Here is a 15,296-nt window from a genome sequence, read left to right as displayed (position 1 = left end):
TTGGTTTTTAGAAGACAGCCAAATTTACATTTATGTAGGCTTACCATCTTACAAAGGGCGTTCCCCTTACTCTTAAATAACTTCGTTCTCTTTTCCTGAAGTATTTTTTCGTGGACCGTCACACTACCACATGAATTTACCTTGTTTGTTGTTGTTGGCATTTGCTTGCCAGCAGCTATTATCAGTGCTTAGCTCAGGGGCTTGAACGAAGATACGGCGCTGGTTTGTAGAGTGTGGTGGGGTATGGGTTGCAACATGTACTACTTGGGTTTTAGGCTGGTTGCTAATTAAGTTTTGTGTGTGTTTCACCCTCAGCTTAACATGTGGCTGCTGTTAATTTTCTTTAAGTGATGGCTTAATTATATCTTCTGATATCTCACCACACTTCGGAAGATTATTTATAGACAAAGAGAACTATCTGCACAGCTTACCAGGAAATGGATTGCCAAAAAATGCTGGTTGAGTTATTAATTGGAAGTGCAAAGCCGTCTTTGATTATCAGCTTTGAAAATTAGTAGTCTAGACCTGTAGTTCCTTTTCTGGTACATTTCAAATAAAGTTGAGACAAAGTAACTAGCTGTTACACTGGGAAATCTGTCTGAAGAGATTTTTGTCATTTAATTGCAGTGTGGTTTTACAGTAAGTAATAACTGTCTATGCTTTGGTGACATCTGGTGTTCCTAGCCTTGCATGACAGGCTGGAGTTTTGAAAATACAGATTTAGAACAGTTAAAAAATTTTTGTTTTGTTTTGTTTGGAAACTGGATTCTCTTGAGTTGCTAGTCTTGGCCTGTTTACACAGAGAATTTGTTGTTTTGGGGTTGTTTTGGGTTTTGTTTTTTGGGGGTTTGGTTGTTTGGTTTGTTTTTTTTTTTTAATGGGAAGTTGGGTGACTTTGTAAATTTTAAGAGGGCTTGGATGTTTGCAGTGTTTACTCACGCACTAAATGAGGAAGCAAAAGAAGTGGTATGAAATACTGTCCTTGTCTGTTTGACTTCTGTGAAAGAAATGTAATTGTTCTTTTTTTAAAGTGTTTGATACTTATGTCTGATTAGCACATTTCAGTAGACCTACTTGGAATTTAACCATCTGAAAATACAAGGGCTGTGTAAACTGTTTATACAGTAATAATCTATAGCATTATTTGAAGTTGATGTGTCACTTGGCTCTAGTGAGGCAGGATGCAGGATCCAACATGGTGTGTTTAATACCTTCCAGCTAATCCTGTTCTGGGGTAACACCTCCCTTAGGGGTTTGCTCTTCCTGGCGTTTGAAGCTAGCATCATTCCCACCCTAAACGTCTGATCTTTAGTAGGGGAACATCTGTTACGGCCTGGCAGTTGGATTAGGATAAATTAGCTTTTTACCCAACAATCCAGTATAGCGGTGGTCTGTGTGGGAGCACACAGGAAAGAGAAGCTGCGCCTTGCTGTAGGTATGAACTTGCACGTCGGTAATTAAAAATGCGCTGGGAGTATGCACATTGTAATTACTGTGGAGCAACTCCTGTCCCTTTGGTTTATATTTGAAGCTTTCCATGTGATACTTTTTTCAGGTCTTAAACTCAGCTGGCAGTAAGGACTGAGAGGTCTCTGTGGAAGTGTGTCTGCTCTGTAACCAGTCCTTAGTAATGGCCAGCATCAGGGATCAGAACTTGTTTTTTCTTGGTCTCAGGGGTCGCAATGGATCTGTGAACAGGATGACTAGGCTACTCTTCCAGTGGGAGTTGTGCGTTTTTCCCCCATAAAATCTGTTTTCTGGTTGACTGTTTCTCTGAGTGCTGGCTCTCCTTCAGTATTTGCTCACAGTGTCCATGACAAATGGGGTTTCTCAGAAGAGGCTTTCCTAAGGCAAATATTTGCCTTTGCTATTTTTTTTTTTTTAAAGTGCAGTGGCTTTCTAAGAAAAGGCTAAAATTACCTTTTTCTGTCATGTAGTAATTCTATGGAGTGTGTTACGACTTTAGGAAATAAGTGAGCAGAGTAATGTGAAAACCTATTTGCGACTGTGGTATGTCAGGGGAATTTGACTATTAGTGTTGTGTTAGGGTAGTGGTAGCTTATAAAAGTCACGTCCATGCGAGATAAGACAGTGTTTGGCAATAAGTTGTTGCTTAAAATGGTGTGGCCACAGTGTATTGAGTAATTACAATTGTCTAAGTGGGTCAGCTTATACTAACTGATTAATAGTTGTCTCTTCTGACTGTTTAATTTTTCTTGCCTCTCTGGAGTTTTCCATTTCTGGGTGAAAAGGAGAAGTTCCTTTTTAGAAGTCAACTTTAAAGTTCCATTTAGCTGGGGGTTAAAACTGTTCTGCACATGTAGCGAAGTGGGGGTTGCTAACAACACACAGTGTATCTCCTTGTAATCATTTTCATGTTATAAAAAATGAGAGCAGCATTTATCTTCTGTATTACAATGAAATTAAAAGAATTCTAGGATGTTTAAAAACCAAAAAAGTTACAAATAAGAACTTTCTGACTGAATGTTGTTGTTCATGTATGTTTAAAAAATGAGAATTTGTTTCAAATAAAATAATGATAAAGCTAAGGTGAGAATACGAGATGGATTATCAGATTGAGAAAAATGTTAATCCTGGTGGAAGATGTTCATTTCAATGCTTTAGCTATTCAGAATTTGGGAAATTCTAGTATAAATCAGAAGGGGGAAGTGATTAACCTTCACCAACTCAGAATTAGATTGTTTCTTTACTATAGCTTCATTTTTAAAGCAGACCAATTCTAAAAATGTGTTTTCTATCAACAGGATGTAAAGTAGAATCTATATTTCTGAATGTTGAAGCTGTAAACACACACAGAGATAAACCCGAGGTAAGAATATTTTTGAAATCAGAGAACTTGACATAATGTGCTATCTGAGCTGATTTCCATTGTCCTTGTGGTTAGAAATGATTTGAGAACTCAGCTGAGCATATTTAATTTTTTTATTTAATAATATCAAGCTTTACTACTGGTTTGCTGTTGAGGGGGGAAAAACATCCTTTTTATTGAGCAAATTTATCCTACGTATGAGCTCTAGCTGGAGTAGTTTATCTTCTAAAAATGAATAAGAATTTGAAGATACAGTATCAATCTAAAAAGTGTATAAAGTTCTTTCAGCCTTTGTCATTCAGCAGAAGTAGGGCGTAGTCAAAAAGTATGTTGTTATGAATGCCACACTTATTTTGGAGAGAGTAAATAATGAATTCATCAGCTTTTTCATCACAGCAATCGTTACTGTATGAAAAAGAGGAATTGATGATGCCACCTCTTGTTTTAAGCCAAAGCTAGAGAGGAAGACTAGATCTCAGGATACAGCAGAACAACTGAGGAAAAGGAAATTGGGTGTGTTTGTAAAATGTAAGTGGACATAAGATGTCAGACCACGGCAGCTTTGTACTCTTCCTGTGTCAGGCACATGGTTCTGTGTGCTCCTAAGTGTTGACATGAGCATAGGTTGATTCCACTGCTCGCGCAAAGCTCTTCTATTGCTGCATTGTGAAAGTTATGTAAAACGTGTCATGATTAAAAATTTCTGGTTGCCTTGCAGATCCTCATGCTAATGCTACTAGGTATGGCACTGATTCCTTGCTGAGGTTATGAGCCGTGCCTACTGGTGAAATAAAAGTCAGTTTGATAACATGAGAAAAAAGGGCTGTTTGTGGTGATTTTAGAACAATGGTTTGTGGTGAATTCATGTGTATGTGTTCAACAAGGCATGCGATACAAAATGCCGTACTTATATGAGGGTACACATTTGTGGCAGTTGTGCAGAATTCATGCTGGAGGGGTCTGCAAAGAAGTTTTGTTTTAATGACTTGGGTATTCTGAGTTCTGAAAATACTGACTTTTGGCTGTTGATAGCTAAGACGTTTTCTATTAGATAGTCATATTGCATGTTTCCTCTTTTTTGCCCTTTCTCCTCTGTCATTCTGCTTTACCACTTTAGTATCTTAGTTTGGTTTGTTAGGTTTAGGAAATCCATTCTGTTTTCACACTGCCTAAAAGGTGTTGGAGAAGCGTGGTTACCATGTTAAATAATGTAGATCAATTGAACATCTTCAGTTTGGCTGATAAAATATTGGTGCTGAAATTAGAGCTTGCTAAAGTGTCTTGGGAATTGCCATTGGAAATACCACTTCTATAACTGAAGGTGTTTATTTTGAGGGGGGGAGCTCTGCCTGAATCACCAAGTGACTCCTAACTTGTCTAGCAAGGGATGTGGCTGTACTGACGTGGCTGCGTTTCAGGTGCCTGTAGACGATCATGCAGATAGTTGCATTGCAGTGGACACAAAGGCACAAAGCTGTTTAATTTGAAGAGAAATAGAGTTAATGAATTTTTAAAAAGAAAAAAAGGGAGCAGAGGTATTTTTATTAAAAAAAACCTCACTTTTCTCCCTCTACCCCCAAAGAAACCCAGACCGATGAAGTACGGGTGATGATACGCTGTTCATTTAGTCGGGCTGAATGAAGGACTGAGTTGATCCTGTCTGCATTTAAATGCTGCTCGGAGGACTATGAAAATTTCAAAAGCTTTCATTCACATCACCTATGAAAATGTTAATTACTTCTGTAAAATTAAGTGTTCAAATAGTCTATTGAAGTCAAAGCATTTAATTAAATACAGTGTCACAGATAACAACATTGTTAAACAATGAAACTATTTGATTAGGAATTGCCCAGTGTGCTGTTCTGTGCCCCCACAAGTAATTTGTAGTCTGTGTTTCAGAACAGTGCACTCCTTTTGGGCTTCAGCTGAAAGCATCTATTTTCACATTTCAGAAATGCAGGCAAAGCACTAGAGTAGTTGTTTATAGTATGTGTAAACTTCATTGTATGATGATGATTTGTCTGAAGTGGATTGAAGCCTTGTGTTTGTCAGTGTTGTAGTAGCTTAAGTTCCTGACCTTTTCAAATAAAGGAGTCTATAGTCTTTTTTTACTGAAAATAATTATGGGGAATTACTTTAGCTGTTGCTTGGGTCCCCTCTTTGGGCAGAAAACAAGCACTGGGGTAAAATGTCTACTTTGCGCCTCTGTCTTAGTGAATGACAGATATGGAGATCGCTCCTTGCAAGAAACCCAGATCTCCTTTTTGATTTTGTGGGGGGAAGGGGAGAGGGAGATGTTAGTGAAAGGTGAGTTTGCTTACCACAGTGTGAAACAAGTAAGACTCATGAAGCCCGTCAACACGAAGTTTGAATAATTGGCAATGATTTGGCCTAAAATGGGCCAAATCTTAGATCAAGATCTTGTAAGGAACTTCAGAACAATTTATTGCAGCCTGCTTTCCTGGTGGAAGGGAGAATACTAATTGCACAGTCTTTAGGACTTGTATGAGGTGGTACCGTGGCAGGCATGATTCCTGAGCCTCGTTCAGCACAGCTGCACTCAAAGCTGTGCTGCTTAGTGCGAGTGTTTGGCCGTGCTGGTGTTTTGGTTTTTTTTTGGTTTTGAATAATTTGCTGCACTGAATGTCATTTTTTTTCTACAGCCTCTGCAAAATGAGGTGAGATCTAGTTGGTGTGATCAGTCTTGAATGGTTAAGGTGTCTGGGAAGATACCTTTCCGTTTTGTCAGGGGTAGTACATTGCCTATAACACAAACAAATGTTAAAGTCTTCCCTTGGGAAAGAAGTTTCTGGCATAGCTCAGCAAAGCACTGTAAGTTGCTTAATGGATAGACGTGCATGTGCTGAAGCACATGTTTAAGTGGATTCCTGCTTGGGCCTGGAAAAGACTTCCTCCTAAACATGGATGACTTGAGCTTTTGGTCGTACTATCAGCATGGGATCAGTGATTACTGTAAATATGTTTTCCTGCTGTCTAGTTCTGGGACACCAACCAGCTGTCAGTCTGCTGCATTCTCGGGGTGGGGGTGGGGTTAAAAAGAGTCTCTGCTTTTAAATAAGTGCCACTGTGTACTTGTGAAGGAATCTGATTGGGTTTTTTTGTTGCTCTTACTGCTGCATGGTAAATATTCTCCTCTGTATTTTTATTATTATACAGAATGTAGACATTTCCAGACCTCCCGAGGAAGCTCTTGTAACAGTCCCTGCTCATCAGTGAATCCTGTGTGCTGATCAACTATCGAACTTGGGGTGCTGTTTTCATCCTACTACTTCAAAATAAATTGAAAAAAATAATCATTCCAATCACTTTGAAATAAAAAAGCCCCACCCAAACCCAACAAATCAAAACCCAAGCCAAATGTTTGTACAGCGCATGATTTGAAAAAATTATCAAATCACAATAAAAATATTGCACTGGTTAATCTATTGTGGATAAGTTATCAAGCATTGATTGGCTGTCACTGGAATGCTGTTCTTGTAAATTGATATAATTTAAAGATCGTGCAGCATTAAGTTTCATTGTAACAGCCAGCGATCATTTAGCATTAGTTGCAGTATGTTTATGAGAGCCATGAAACACAACATCCTGTGTGAGATAAGAAAAAGTTGAAGTTTGTTTTTTAGGCACCAGTATTACCTATTTCAGTGCCCTTGGGAGTGATTGGACTGCTATGTAGCATAAAATAACAATCCATAGTTACTGTAAAACCTTAATCCTGCTGATCCATAGCACTAGTGCTCTAGATGTGCTAATTAATGATGTGCTGTTTGAAGAGGGTAGCGAGTTTTCACTTAGTTCCAGAACAATTATTCAAGGTACAGGAATGCGTATAAATGTTTTTAATATACGACTTTTCCTAACATCTGTTCTGCATTAACTAGGCTTTAGGGTTTGCCTGCCGGCAGAAGTAATTTTAAATTTCCTTTTTTCCTGCTTCGTGTACAGACATGGGTGATCAACAAGCGTTAACAGCTCTGCTCTGTATGTTTTGTACCCAGATTTTATCTAGGGTACAATAAGCAGTGTTGACCGTTTCAGAATGTGGAAGCAGAGTTAGCCTGATGATTTTGTATCTGGGTTGTGACTCCAGTAGGTGCAGGATCTCAAACCAGCAGGGTATGCATCCTGAACTGAATTACAGCAAAACCTTTCACAGGCTGGAGAAGACTGCAGCTTGTTAGAGATGGGGTGCCATGCCTTGGCTCCTTTCTCTGCGACGTTACAGTGGGCAAAATGAGGCCGTGGGAAGCCTGTGCCATTGAAGCAGCTTTGTTTCAGTACCATTGAGTCTGGGAAAGGCAGAAAATCACCAAGTCCTGGAACTCTCTTCTGGGGGGGGGGGGGGGGGAGGAGGCTTTTAGTCTTGAAAGTAAGCAAGAGTGGTGTGTTGTGGAAAGCTTTTATCAGGTAGGTTTCTCAGGTGGTATGTTTTTCCAAAACCAGGATTTTGGAAAAAAAGTGTTACATGTCTGCACTTCTAAAATTACACCGAAGTTTTCAGGTGTTTTTAGCAATCGGGAACGTCTGATACAACCAAATAACCTGCTGGCCAGAGAGCCTCCCGCTGTACTGCTTGGTATTTAGTTAAACCAGTGTCCCAGGAACCGAGGTTGCCCAGGTTATTTTCCTCGCTGTCATCACTCTGACATGGGAGTGTTCTGTCACGTTTCAGTGTTTAATTGCCCAACATCTTGGCATGTGCTTTGCCATGAAAAGTGCCACGGAGGAGGAGATCTGAGCCTGCGGTACCTGCTTGCGCATTAATTAGTGAGTCCGGTAGCTTTTACCCGAGAGTTGAAGTGACGTCCCTGGGAGGTTGCAGGGGTGGTAGCTGTGGTTGGGTGCTGAGAAACCACGCTAAGATGGCTCAGAGTGCTGTCACCTCTGTGGGCCACAACTAAGGAGATACTGTGCAAGTTTAAATTAAACGCATTACGTTTTTGATGGAGCCAAAATCTGCATAGGTGTCTGCTGTGGAAGAACTGAGTTTTGCTGCTTGAAAAAGGATGGCTTGGGCTGCTGGAGGAAATGGAGGGGGAAGATGGAAGGGGCAGGAACTTGGCCGGAGAAGAAAGCAGGGCTTGCCTGCTCTGCGGCCCATGGAGCTTGCAGAGGGAAGGAGAAGCAGCAGAAGGACCCGGGACCTTCCATCCCTGCCAGCTGCTGCCAGCCCGATTTCCTGGGGCTGCAGCTGCATGTTGTTCTCTTCGCTGAGCATAATGCTCATGGTGCTGATGTGTGCAATGGAGTGGAGTGGATATTTAAAAGCAGTTTTGCACTGTAAGTGATCTCCTGTTACAGCAGGATTGCTTAATAGTCCTCTCTGGCATGTTTTCTTACTAAAAGAAAGGCCTGATGCTGGGCAGGAAGCAGCAGTGACAGTTTGTGGCACAGCTTGCCGAGGGAAAGCTGGCTGATAAGAGTACTGGATTGTTCATGGTGTGCTGGTTCTTTATGTCTGTGCTTGTTGTTCAGCTGTGCAGGGCCCTTACTAACTGCATCTGCTTTGGCTGTCTTCGTGGCTCCTGTGCCCTTCAGAGCCCTCTTCCCTAGAGGAGCCTTCACGCAAAATCTTCCTGTTTTGCTGTGACAATTGCATGCAGCTAAACAAAACAAAACTGAAATGGCAGGCTCTGTCCTGTTCGGAAATCCATAGCATTTTGTTTCTGGGGGAGGCTCTGTTGTGTAGGAAAAAAAAATGTGCAAAGCAGGGGGGAGTATAATGAGGAGAGAAGGAACAGTGGTGTAAGAGTGTATTTGGGTTAATTTCTGTGTTTTGAGTCTTTCCAGAGAGGAGTGGGCAAGGTGGACCCTTGTGCAAGGCAGAGTGAGACTGCTCCTGCCCTGGTGAGTGCTGACCCTCCTCAGGGAGTGCGCTTCAGAAGCAGCAAGCCCCTGCCCAGGCTGACGGAGGGAGAGCCTTGGTAGAAATAGTATTGAAAAAAGGTGTTTAATATTTTTTGTTCCCACTCCTGTGTTTCCTGGGCTCTCCAGACTGTGTTGCTGCTGGTGCCTAGCAGTGGTAGTGCTGTTCCCAGGACAGCAGTTTTGTCCCGGTGTGCTTTGTAAGGCAGTGCTGAACAGTTGCAGGGATGCCTTTTGGTCCCAAAAGTAAGGCTAAAACCTCGGTCCTTTCTGAGCAGCAGCACTCTTCTTGTTGCACAACTTTTCTCTGTTGAAGCCTGTGGCTATTCTGGAAGAGGGTACAATCCCAGCGGCTATAATCTAATCTAACATGATTCCTATGAATAGGAATCCATTTACCATTAATGAGGATCTTAGTTCCTTTCTAAGCTTCAGTCTTTCTAAGCTTCAGTTCATCTGGTCTTGCAGTTAGTATTCTGTTTGCCTAATAAACCCTAGGGTGTGTTTGCTAGGGTTTATCCCAGACAGGGTTTTCTTTTTTCAGTGTGACAGTTCAGTGTGCTTCACTTCTACAGCCTGTTCTCCTTCACATTTACTCAAATTGAAGCATTTTTTGCTTTCAGCTTTCTTGACTGCATATCGATATTCCCTCGAGTCTGTCTCAGTTGCGAAGATGCTGCTTTCATCTGATACCTCTCATTGACTTAAATAAGCTGTATCTTCTGCCTTGTCTTGACCACCTCATTTCCTTTTAGTTTCATGTTATAGCTGTCTAGTTCTTGCTGCTTGTGGAGTAATTTCCAGTACCTCTGGATTCCTGTGTATTGATGCTCCATTTCACACGCCATTTAATTTTCTTTGAATCAACAGCAGATGCTCAGCTTAAAAGATTTTAGCCAATATTCTTGGATTGCCTGCGGAGACATCTCTGCAGTCCCAAGGAATTTCTGGGTACATTGGATCAATTGCTAAGAAGAATGCCAACAAATGAAACAAATGTCAGCATTTTGTGGTTTTTTTTTCTCTGTTGTGGTCATGCAGGGTGTGACATGTTTTGCCAGGTCCTTATGTTCTTAGATGCTCATGCTTTCTCTGTGTCCTTTGCTGCAGAAGAAATGCTACCTGTAGAAGCTGCTTTCTGAAATAGAGTTGTTGCTTTTCTTTCCTTCGAGGAGAGAAGTCAGAGTGGGTCGGGCAGTGTGCTGGTGGGTGCAGTGATTTCCAGGACTTGGACGACTCGGCCCAGCAGCATTCATGTGTGTCTTCTTGGAAATCTTGGTGTGGTGTGTTTATGGTGGAAAACAGAGTGATTGACCCAAAGGCTTGAAGGCTGATGAGAAAGGAAAGGGCTGACACTAATGTAGGAGAATTGGTAAGGGCAGAAGTGATGTTGGCACATTTCAACCCTCAAATGAAATCTGGCGCTGCTTGTTTATCTCCCATTTTCATAAGAAAGGGATGAAAATCCTAGAAACTGGGGTTGGGGAGGGGAATGACTTTTGAAGTTGATGCATTTTGACTGATGAAGTTTTCTGCTGTCTGAGAGTGTGCTGAGAGTCCCCCTCGCTGTGTGCTAGTGGGGCTCTCCTTTTCCTCGAGTTGGACCAAAGAGACTTGTTTTGAAAGTAAACTCTAAATAGATGTGGGTTTATAACCACTGAACCATTATCTGATGTTGGTGTGACATCTGCTAACATGCCCATGTATCCTGAAGTGCATTTAAACTTTATGTTACCAGCTCTATAGGGATTTACTCAGAGTCTTTCAGCAATTTAGCTGCTTGCAGGCAGCATCAGAATTAGTTTTATAGCTGTTGGTGTTAGGAGTTGTTTCCTGAAGTGTGCTCGAAACACAGAGAGATGGGCTTCCCTTCCTCCAGGTTTTCTCAGTTCTTGTGTGGTTTATGACCTTTGCTGTGTGGTTTTGTTTCTTCTTATACGATATGCATAAAGACTAGAAGAGATAGTGGATAAGAAAAATGTGGTTAAAAACAGTGGTTAAAGGAAAAAAAGTCTTAAAAAACGTAACATTGTGACCTGCATGTGGTGTACAGAGACTGATTGTCCTACCAGACCTGGTGTAATACATGTCTTAGAGATGCTTTTTCACTGGCAGCAGAGAGCCTGCTTTTAGGTATCTCAGAGACCTGGGCTCTGCGAATCATGTAGTGGCTGGAACAAGGTCTAAGCCTGGCTTCTGACTTCTGCTCATGTGCTGGGACCTTTCCTTGTGTTTTACAAAACATTTTGAGGAAATAAGCATTAAAACTTGCTCATCTTTTGCCTCATGTAATAGCTGTGTGTTAAGCAAAACTCCAGCTGACCATGAGACCCTTGCTTTAAAATCTTTTCTCTTGAAATTTGCAGAATGTAGGTGTGGATCGGTCAAGAGAAGAAGCTTTGAGGACAGTACCTAACCACCTATAGCTCCAGTTCCCGGGGGTGGCAGCCCTTCCTCCAGCACAAGAGCATCAAGTAGCAGCTCAGGTCCCGGCGAATGGAGGAGGCGTTGCTGAGCGCCGAGCAAGTTGGAATGAACGCGCCTCCCCTTCACTTTAAGACATTTCGAATGTGATTCAGCTTCTTTGGAGAAAACCTGTAGTTGTGGATAACTCCCAGTGCTGAAAGGTATCAGTAAAAAGATTTATGGGAAGCAGAGTAGAGTTGGTTTTAGATTTTTTTGGTATGTAAATTTGTGCAGTTTCAGTGGTTTTTATTGTTCGTCTGTGGATACTGCAAGATGGTTAATTGCCCTTGTCAATTTTACTGTCAGATTTTAACTAGATTTTACTTTCCTTTTTAAGTGTTTTTCTAAGAGTTCCTCTTACTTTTACTGTGAATGATTGCCTAGAGTTACATGGAGATTTTTTGATGGTGTATTTAACATAGGTGAAATTCTACATTTTGAGCATTGGAGGCTTCATGTTGCAAAACTACCTTAAATGGGAAAGCCTGTCAGCTCTGATGGCTTTTCTGTGTTTTGAATTGAGCTTTTGTTTGCAAACCACAACTTAGATTTTTCTGAAGTGGGGAGACTTTCCCTTTGGAAAATAAAAGCATTAAAGCTAGATTCGCTACCTGAAAGGTTCTGCTCTTTTAGCAAGATTTTAACATTTTCCAGGGGCTGGCTGTATTTTGGAGGGCAGTGGAAGACATAGTATTAAGTAGGGGACAAGAGTGTGAGTCTAGCTGGCAGCCTGGCTAATGAATTCTCGGGGGGGGGGAGAGGTCTGTCGGTCCTTTCTGCTGCAGTTACAGGAGGGGATGAGCAGCTTTTCTGAGACTGGAAGGGAGGGGAAAAGGATTCAGACTGTCAAGGGCTGGAGAAGCTGCTTGTCTTTATTAGTGCTGTGATTTTTTAAAATTTTTTTTTTTTAGGCAATTTTTGGAATGAATTTCAACATAAAAGTATATGTTTGTCTTTTATAGCCACATTTAATATGTACATCAGGAAACAGTACAGAAAGGTTAGGTGGAGTTTAACCATTCTAACAGCTCATGCAAGAAAAACACCAGGTAAATTCTGAAATTACTTTTAACATGGCACACGTGCCTTGGGTTATTTTGTGTTGTTTTTAAGCATCTTCCACCATCCCAATTCTTTGCTGCTCTTTTCAACCTTGTGAAACTCCAGTGCTAAAAATGGAATTTTCTATGTCCGTTGAGGCCATGACCTTTTAACTGTACTAAATCAATGTGTATTTTTTATGTGTGTTACCAGACAACTGCAGAGAGCTGCCAGCACTGCTTTCTTAGTTCTGAAACGAGGAGAGCTATTCTTTGGTAGTTGGACTGTGTTTTTTTCTAAGGACTTCTTTTCAATTAATTGAGCTTTTACCATGTGTGTTGTTGGGGTTGTTTTGTTGCTTGGTTGTTTTTTTTTTTCTCCTTTTTCTCAATTCCCGTGTGAAATACGGGGCCCTCGTAACAGTTTTGCAGGCAAGGGCTAGATTGTCTTTTGTTTATGCAGGGTTTATAAAATAATGTGCTGCTGTTGTGATTTGTTTTAATAAGCTAATTTCAGCAATACATTCAGCTCTGGAAGTAAGCCATACCGTATCACTGGGTTCCGTTTCAGAAGAGAAATGTGTAGGGTACAGAATGACGAGAAACACTTGCTTCAAGCACTGCTGTCTAAAGCTTTGTGTGTGCGATCTGCGTTCAGTAACACCCATTTCAAATCTTTATTAATTCAGCTGTGTCTGTAGTTATTGTGTGAGGAGAAAGACCACACAGTGCTGCTCAGAGAAGTTAATTTATTGATGTGTAGTTAACAAGGCCACCGTCGTGGCGAAAATGTAGCAGTAATTTCCCCTCCTGATTAGATGCGTGTTCAGCGTGGGAAAGCCAGGCTGTGCTCCAAGCAGCCCCCGCTCCTCCAGACCTCCACCGTCCAGCCGTGACCAGGAGTTGTTAAACGGCTTTTAAATTGAGAAAGTCAGAGTTTATCTGTAGTTACAGAGGGCAAATCCCAGGAGACGGCACTAGAAAAGCAGGGTTTCACTGGTGGACTGTGGTACTTGAGCTTGGACCTGGTGGAAGAAAAGTGGTGGAAGGAAAGGTTTCCCCTAGTGAGAGCTGAGCCCAAGGGCCGCTTCTCTTTACTGGCAAGCACGGCTTGGGGTGTCTCCCCTCTCTCCCTGTTTTACCCCTCTCAACTTTCAGAGGTGCTGTAAAATTCCTTAAGGCTAAATGTTTTATGTATAGTAGGTATTTTTATAGCCTGCTTTTGAATATACTGTGATGAGTGTTTTACTAAGTTGGGTGTTCAGTAAAACAAATTGTATACAAGTGTAAATAAACTGTTATGCTGATACTTGAAGAGAAAAAAAAATACGAAGTTGTCTGTTCTACTTTAGGAAGGTACTAATCACTGACTGCATCTGATCCTTTCTAGCTGATGAGACCAAGTGTAGCCCACGCATGTAGATTTGAAGCGAGTGATCGGTTCTCCTCGGGGAATAACCGCCTTTCTGGAAAGGCACTGTTGAGAATTGCAGATTGTTGTCACTGTCTAAAAGCTGTGTATGTCCCCCCCTCCTGATTGAACTGTCACTGATGGGGGAGGTGACAACCCTCGTCCTGACCTTGTGTATTTGTACCCATGTTTATTTTATTGCCTTCTGACTGTTAATGCACTTGCTAGTTCAGATGCAGTCTCTCAAATGGGATTAAACTTGTCTTTTCTTACATCGTTGGCCTTCGTTGTAATCTTCCAGACAAATGTAATCATTTGACCTTTGATCCAAGTAATAAAGATCAAATGCTACAACGTGTGCTGATGTGTGTTTCTTTCTGTACCCATTCACAGTAGCTGAAGTGCCAGGCGAGTGTTTGTTCCTGCAGCTCAGCGGGTTTCCACAGCTTTCGGAAGTGTAGCTTGGTTAAGAGCGCTTATACATAAGTGTAAGAATTGAGTTAATTTACCCGTTTGGTTGCTTTACTCAGATAAATAATTATAATTTAAGTAACAAACTCAGTAACTGAGGAAGAAGTTGGAAGAATTTATTAAATAAATTACAAGTCAAGATTTGCACACAAGGGAGGAGAAAGGTAAGACTTATTAATTTTACCTGGTCATTGGTGTTTTAAGATCTGATCCACACTCTCAAATCTACGCTGTTCTTCTGTAGTATTCCAAATGCTGCTGTTTTTTTGAGAAAGCTGAAAACCAACTGCAAAATGCTGCCTTCTAGTACAAATTTGCATGTATAGGTTAGGCAGGTGGCATTAAATTTGCTGGGGTACTTGTCATTCTGAAGGATAAGGACAAAATTAATTACTACTTTGTGGTTTAAAATTATGCATTCAAATTTTCCTGTCGTGTTGATCACTGTATATTCTTGGGTGGTAACCGCTTGTATCTTCTCTGCTAGGTGGAAGGAGTGTTTTCTTTGTTTTTAACTCTACTATGTATTTATGTTTGTGGGGAAGGTAATTTTCTTTGTTTGTTTTAGAGCTTTTAGGCCGCTTTCTGGACAGAATTCTTTAATACCTCCATCCCCTTGTAGTGTGAGGATGGCCCAGACAGCGATGCTTGAGCCAACTCAGCCGTTTGCTGTCCACCAGGCAGCCCTTGGGCACAGCAGTTCTGCGGAGGAGGTCCCCAAAGCTGTGCGGTCTGCGGAGCTTTCACTTCTGGTCGCTGTAAGGAGCTCAGGGCTGCGGCAGGGCAGTTCCCTGTTCAGGCGGCGCAGTTCACACAAGGTACGTGGCTACACAGTACGGTGCTGCTGCTGAGCAATGTAGTAACTGCTCTGCGGGGTAAAGGTGTCCTTGCCCGGGTGTCGTGCGTGCAGTCGGGCTCTTAGAAGGCACGCTTGTGGCAGCTGGAGAGCCTCCAGGTCGGTCAGTCAGATGAAGCTGCTGAAAGAGTTGCTGTGTGAAGATCAGGGTCCTTCCTGAGCAGGTTTGGCACCTGTTACTCCAGAGCAAGTGCTAAAAGGAGTGAAAAATGGCAAAGCAGAAGGGTCTCAGGAGTTACTGGAAAGGGAAAAACCCAAGTTTGTTGCTCTCGCTGGCAGCGTAGCATTTGTTCCCCCTCTGACACGGGGTTTTGTGTTGGTGCGTGCAGTGGTAAC

The 15,296-nt window shown here is 41.7% G+C and overlaps 1 protein-coding gene across 10 annotated transcripts in view; it reads left to right on the top strand.

The window, feature by feature from the left end:
- The window catches only part of LOC104316543 (6-phosphofructo-2-kinase/fructose-2,6-bisphosphatase 4), a 53,654-nt gene extending 39,663 nt beyond the window's left edge, over positions 1 to 13,991 (top strand). For 7 of the 10 annotated variants that reach the window (XM_069812478.1, XM_069812469.1, XM_069812473.1 and 4 more), the window contains exons 13-14: positions 2,766 to 2,830; positions 11,083 to 13,991. In XM_069812478.1, the coding sequence (XP_069668579.1) occupies positions 2,766 to 2,830; positions 11,083 to 11,142 (125 nt within the window). In that variant the 3' untranslated portion in view covers positions 11,143 to 13,991. Of the gene's footprint in view, positions 1 to 2,765; positions 2,831 to 6,007; positions 6,100 to 11,082 lie in introns of all 10 variants that reach the window. The other 3 variants (XM_069812470.1, XM_069812472.1, XR_011329712.1) reach the window with 2 other exon arrangements.
- Positions 13,992 to 15,296: the final 1,305 nt, after the last annotated feature.

Source organism: Haliaeetus albicilla, chromosome 24 (assembly GCF_947461875.1).
Source record: "Haliaeetus albicilla chromosome 24, bHalAlb1.1, whole genome shotgun sequence".
Taxonomy (NCBI): domain Eukaryota; kingdom Metazoa; phylum Chordata; class Aves; order Accipitriformes; family Accipitridae; genus Haliaeetus; species Haliaeetus albicilla.
The sequence above is the reverse complement of the archived record's forward strand: the minus strand, read 5'-3'. Positions and strand labels throughout refer to the sequence as shown.